This window comes from Cylas formicarius, unplaced genomic scaffold (genome assembly GCF_029955315.1).
Source record: "Cylas formicarius isolate icCylForm1 unplaced genomic scaffold, icCylForm1.1 PGA_scaffold_4__25_contigs__length_36172078, whole genome shotgun sequence".
Lineage (NCBI taxonomy): Eukaryota > Metazoa > Arthropoda > Insecta > Coleoptera > Brentidae > Cylas > Cylas formicarius.
The window spans coordinates 5513248-5519390 of NW_026844334.1; the positions used below are offsets into that span (position 1 = coordinate 5513248).

The following is a 6143-nucleotide window of genomic DNA, read 5'->3' on the forward strand; positions in this document are numbered from 1 at the left end:
ATACAGCCACAAAAAGTAGAAAATTAAATTTATTGGAAACCATGGAGATTAACAAAATGAGACATTCAAATGTATTGCTTAACGATCGAGTAGATTTAAATGCCTCTCCATTATTAAACTTAAATTCTCACAACAACTTTAATTAAGGTTTTATTGTCATTTTTCGGTATATATAGTAGCAGGTCTTTTGTAAATATTACATTTGATAAAGACACGGTGTTGTCGAAACAATTGTCATGTCATAATATATAATTTCGTGAAAATCTAAACTTTTAGTTCTTATTTATTTGCATCAAGTAAAACCCACCTCAGTTCAATTTTTGAAATTTGACCGTCTCTTACAAAGTGCTCGATAACATGTACCATGTACCATATACCATAAACCAAAGCGTTGTATAGGGAATATTTGAGTGGTCATCATCACAAAACTCAGAATTTCGTTGGCATTTACTTAAAAATCTTCGCAAAGTCACAACACATTTGTAACGGTTAAGTTTCGATTGCAGCCATCGATGTCTTTGCCTCATCCGACCGCGTTGACTTCGGTGCACGCGGCTCCTTCTCTGCCTCATTTCCTGCCGAGTCCGACCCTGGCGTCGCCGGTCGGTTCGTCGTCGTCGCAGCCCGGACTGAACAACGCGCCCTGTTCGACCCTGTTCGTCGCCAACTTGGGCCAGTTCGTCTCTGAGCACGAACTCAAGGAAATATTTGCCAGGTCGGTAACGCGCGATTAAGTTTTTGGGTGTGCGCACCAGTAGAGGTCATTTAACGACTACCACAGATTACGTTAGCGTAACGTAGTCACGCGACGCTAACGTAAACTTATATCGGGCGTTTGAGAGTCGAAAGAGGTGGATGACGAAAGTGTAGGACAGAGGATATTCTCTGTTATTTAGGTCATTTTGGGCATTTCCCTTCGGTCCGCAAAAAAAATATCGCATTATCGGTAATATCATACATACATAAAGAGCCGGTTGCATTGTTAAACTGCAGTTCAAAATAACAAATTTATGGTATAATCTCGGAATTCAGCTGTTTGTGGTTATTGACCTGTCGATAGAAATGCTTTTCTAACCACACAATTTGTTGTTTGATATCATTATATCTTTAGTCATTCAAATTTATAAAAATGTACGAATTTAACGAAGATATAATGATGAAGATCTTTTGCAACTTATACATGTGGTAACAAACCTTAGAATGTTATGAACTCTTAGGGAATAGTTACATTATTGAAACTGTTTTCGCGGCAATCCGAAAAAATTCAGAAATCGGTATATGTCCAAGTAATTGATGCCCATCGGTAAAAAATTTGGGACATAGTCGATGGCCAGGATAGGGCTATGCCAACATATTCAGGAATTCCAATGTGAGAGCTCCCAAGCTTTGTGTACTTTAACTTCAGTGCGAACTTCATTCATACACTCTTTTGCACTAAAATTAACAGTTCTTATTTTACAAGAATCCATTATGATATAACTATTTCACGTTCAAAGGAATAATCTACAAATAAACTACAGTCGATCAAAAAAGTCTCCGTACACATAGCATTTTTCCATTTTTCTTTTAGGTTCACTTACATTTAATGAGAAATAAATTTCAAGTAAATATTGGCAATCTCACTTGAACTATTTGAACGATAAAAAATAAGGCAGTTTTAGAAGCAAGAAACTACGTCAAATAAGTCTCCATACACTTTAATGAATCACTATTCAGAACTGCAGGTAGAACCGTTAATTATCAATATTTTATCAAGTCAGCTTCTATCAAATTTCGTTTAAACAAATGAATTATACTTGTTTATTTTTGACGCCACTTTTAAGTCAGTGGTTTTGAGGTAAAAGCAAAAAGAGCGCCAAAAATTGCGAAATTCCAATTGCGCTTCGAAAAATCGTAGTAGAGAGAGGAAAAATCCAGAACTAAACCATTAATTTCGGGAAAAAGATCGAAAAAATGTTTGGAATTTGCCCGAGAATACATTGACAAAATCAGGGAGTTTTGGGAAAACGCCATCTTTAGTGACGAAACAAAAATTAATCTTTTTGGGTGAGATGGTCGGGATAAAGTTTGGAGGAAAAAAATACAGCTCTGAAAATCGAAAATGTCCGTCCTACGATGAAGGATGGTTGAGGTAATGTTTTATTGTAGGGATGCATGTCAGCTAATGGGACAGGCAATTAGCTTTTATGGACCAACATGGCTATTTGAACATCCTAAAGAATAATTTAAACCAAAGTGCTGAAAAATTTAACCTTGAGGGGCGTTATTTATTCCAACAGGATAACGATCCTAAACATACATATGATTCATAATGTCCGCCAGCAACTTCATACACCACCACAATCTGAAGATGTTAACTCCATAGAGAGACAAGAATTAAAGCGACGAGTGAAAAAACATCAAGTTACGAGTAAAGAAGACCTCAAAAATAGGATAAGAGAAGAGTGGGAAAACATATCGCGAGAAGTTACAAAAAAGCTTGTTTTAAGTCTTCCAAAAAGATTTAATACTATTACTATTACTATACTTAAAGAAACTTTTCGATTTATCATAAGAAATAATAGTGTACGGAGACTTATTTGACATATTTTCTTGCTTCTATAACTGCCTTTAAATAAAGTGCTTCAAATTATTTAGATTTTATTTTTATTACTCTGAAATTGCCGATATTTAGTTGCAATATATTTGTTATTAAATGTAAGTGCAAGAAGAAACGAAAAGAAAACTGAAAAAATACTATTTGTACGGAGACTTTTTTGACCGACTGCACATGGGGAGGTTCATACATCTCGCAAGAAATAATTGGTTTACAAGCAAAACAAGGTAACACACTTCAATCATCATCATCATAACTCAACTAAAAATAATAGTAGCAAAATTATTTAAACCCAGTTTTGCGAAACTCATGTTAAATTTAGATACATTTACATTTACAAGAATACAATGGGAAATGAACTTGGTTCATATATTAATCACAGCTTCGTTCAGTTGGTTATGATCGGCATATACTAGTTTGCAGTTGAGATGGGGAACAATATTTAGCATGGACTTAACTCCCATTTTCGTGGTAGGTCTATTATGGAAGACATTCCATTAAACAGCCGCACAGAATTAGCTGTAGTCAATGGCGAAATGATGACTGCTGACAGGTATATAATAGACATTTTTGAAACAAATGTTGTATCCTTCTTGATCAATCACGCGACAAGAATTGTATCTGAATACGAAATCTGAAGCGGTTGGATTAAAAGTTTAAAATTGTCTACCTATAAGTATGCGAAATGTTACTCCAAGGAATTGAAGAATTGGATAATCTTGATTAATATATATTATTGTTTTAAAATTAAATTTAATTAAAATTATTAAATTGGCAGAAAACATTTGATGTTTATACGTTGCTCACACATGGAAATTGCTTCGAAAATTGCGATACTTTTTTTGCTCGGTATATATTTTACTCGCGGGAAACTCGTATACGTTTTCCTGTTCACCTCTGAAACGCCCCATAGACAGCATTCCTTAAACCCACAGATTTTCGTAGATCGAGTGTATGCAATGGTCACGTAATTCTTAGATCACTTAACACCAACCGACATTCCAGCGTAGTATGTTAGTAGATGTATAATCGACGTCGTAATTCGCCGCCCACCTCGCACGTCACTAAATTTTAGTGATGGCATGAAGATTGTTTTATGTATTTTTTTGCGAACACTCGTTGAGATAAAGGATGCAGAAATTAGCACATGCTCCCCAGTAGAGGAAAAGCGATTAGTCGCTGTAAAAAATCGGTGGTAACGTTCTCTCTAAATATGGATCCGAAATCGATCGGTCTGATGGAACAAATTTTTACATGGTAATATTTCAACCTCGCTCCCAAAATGAATATCAGACACATCATCCAACCAACTAGCATAAAATATATTTCTGCGTGGTTCTATACTCTTAGGTCCGTGACCGATATTCGCTCTATTGCGGCACACTTCCAACTTTTTTTTTCCCATCAAGTTCAGTCCTCGAATGAAGTCTTTCAGATTCTCAAATTCCAAGATGTCAGTCAATAGTTTTGAGTATCGAATCCTTCATACCGCTAGACATATATAAGTTCTGTCCTTTCCTCATCTTCCGTGCACATCGTGCACTCATCCTGTTCGAAAAGCGCATTTCGTGCATCCAGTGTTTGAGGTTGCAGTGTCCTGTGGTACTTGTAGGAGTCATATTTTCGAACAATCCTTATCTATTCCTTAGTCTGGCAGATGCTGAACATAAAGGAAGTTCACAAGTTCATAAAATAACTCCCTCAGGTCTGTGGCAACACTTTATCTTCGTAGTTTCAGGCAAGACCAAAGACCGCATCTGCAATTGGGTACTAATTTCAGCTCAATAACCTCAAAATCATCTGCCAATTGCCGATGCCAACATCAGCACCCATTGGCGTCTAGTTTAACATTGAACCACGACCCAGTTGACATATCACCATGTAAAAAACTTTAAAACGCGCTCCGTATGCGACACCCGACTAGTTTCCGACCTGTCACGTCCAAGCGGCACCCCACCACCACACCACTGACCGCACACCGGTATTCTTCTTGCACGCAGCTTCCCCGGCTTCTGCCGCCTGCGCGTACACAACAACAAGCAAGGGAACAATGGCACAGGGTCATCGCCTGTCGCGTTCGTCGAGTACCGCGACGTAGGTGGCGCCACCCGGGTCATGGCCCAGTTGCAGGGCTCCTTTCTGCTGTCCTCGGACCGCGGGCCCATCCGAATCGAGTACGCCAAAAGCAAAATGGCGGCAGCAGAGGTCGGTCCACTATACCACATCTTTGTTGTTGTTGTAGTTGTACGTGCGTTTGTTACTTTTTTTATATTTCACCGTAGCGTTTGCACCCACGTCGAACGTAGTAAGTGACCACAATTTTTCTTTCCTGCGCGCAGGAAGAAACTGACCAGAAATTCAAATCGAAAGCATGAACTCTCGCTACGAGCGCGGACGGTTATGAAAAACACGTTTTTAATTTCTAGGGAACAAAAGGAGAAGAAAATTGACAATCTAAACGCTTTCGTCCCGCTCAGCACTTGACAGAAAGCGACGGTAAAGGCTGGACATTTTTAGGTGATTCAGTGGACTGGAGATTCGACTAACGTAACGTAGGCGACAAAAAAAACACATAAAACAAAAAAGATCTTAACCTATGTCTGTTACCTGTTGTAGTCAAAACTGTTTTATTATTTTCTCTTCGTGACGCAGTTCTTCATTATACTGTAGCGAATCCAACATTCTGTGGAACGGTCAAACTCGTTACCATATACTTTTATTATATTAACTAAATAAACTAAACCAAAGGTGCCCTAAAAGTTAAGTTTTAGATTACATTAAAATTGTTTGGGGTTGCACGGATTTAATTGCGTTCTGCTTTGCTCTCGTCCGAGCTTTTTTTCTTTGGAGCAATATCGTATTTAGTGACGACCCGAGGGGTAGGCTTTAGCAGCAGACTTCTGGCGAATACTAGCAATATACAACCCGACTTAGTAATATTCAATGTTGTCAATACTATTCGAAACGTCCAAAAGCGTAACTTTATTTACCGCTGTCGCTTTGTTAAACGTGTAAGAGATCCAGGTCAATTAAATTAGTCTGTTTTGTTTTTTATCTTTTCGAAAATTGGTGGCAGCAAGAGCGTCTCGAGTGTCTTCTTACCGATCTTTCGCGGCGAAATGCAAAAATAACGCTCTACTAAATTACGTACGTCAATTGTGTGACGTCGTCGTGTGACGCAATCCGCGACACGACAGGGCACAGAACCACCCGAGTCTCGCTACTTAAGAAATTTGAAAAAAAATATTTTTTGCATTTTGTCGTACGTGAACCAATAATTATGGTTTGACGCGCGTTACGAATTTCGGAAATTTTGCTCAAAAACCTTGGGGGCGAGATCCCCCGGAAACAAAAATAAGTTTATCTGATTCACGAAGATGCCTTATTACAGTAAAAAATTGTAAAACAAATACCGTTGGCTAATTGACCTTCAGCATCTCTTACGGGTTCCGAGAAGTGCTTGTGACTTTTTTTTTCCGCGTCACTCTCACGATCACAAGCGAAACTTGACAAACATATCACTAAAGTAATTTAAAAAAATATATAT

At 38.1% G+C, this 6143-nt stretch overlaps 1 protein-coding gene across 1 annotated transcript in view; it reads left to right on the top strand.

Moving 5' to 3' along the window:
• The window catches only part of LOC132700840 (U1 small nuclear ribonucleoprotein A), a 227706-nt gene extending 222564 nt beyond the window's left edge, over positions 1-5142 (top strand). Inside the window, 3 exon segments of the mRNA XM_060668412.1 lie at positions 507-715; positions 4597-4801; positions 5023-5142. Coding sequence (XP_060524395.1) covers positions 507-715; positions 4597-4801; positions 5023-5142 — 534 coding nt within the window.
• Positions 5143-6143: the final 1001 nt, after the last annotated feature.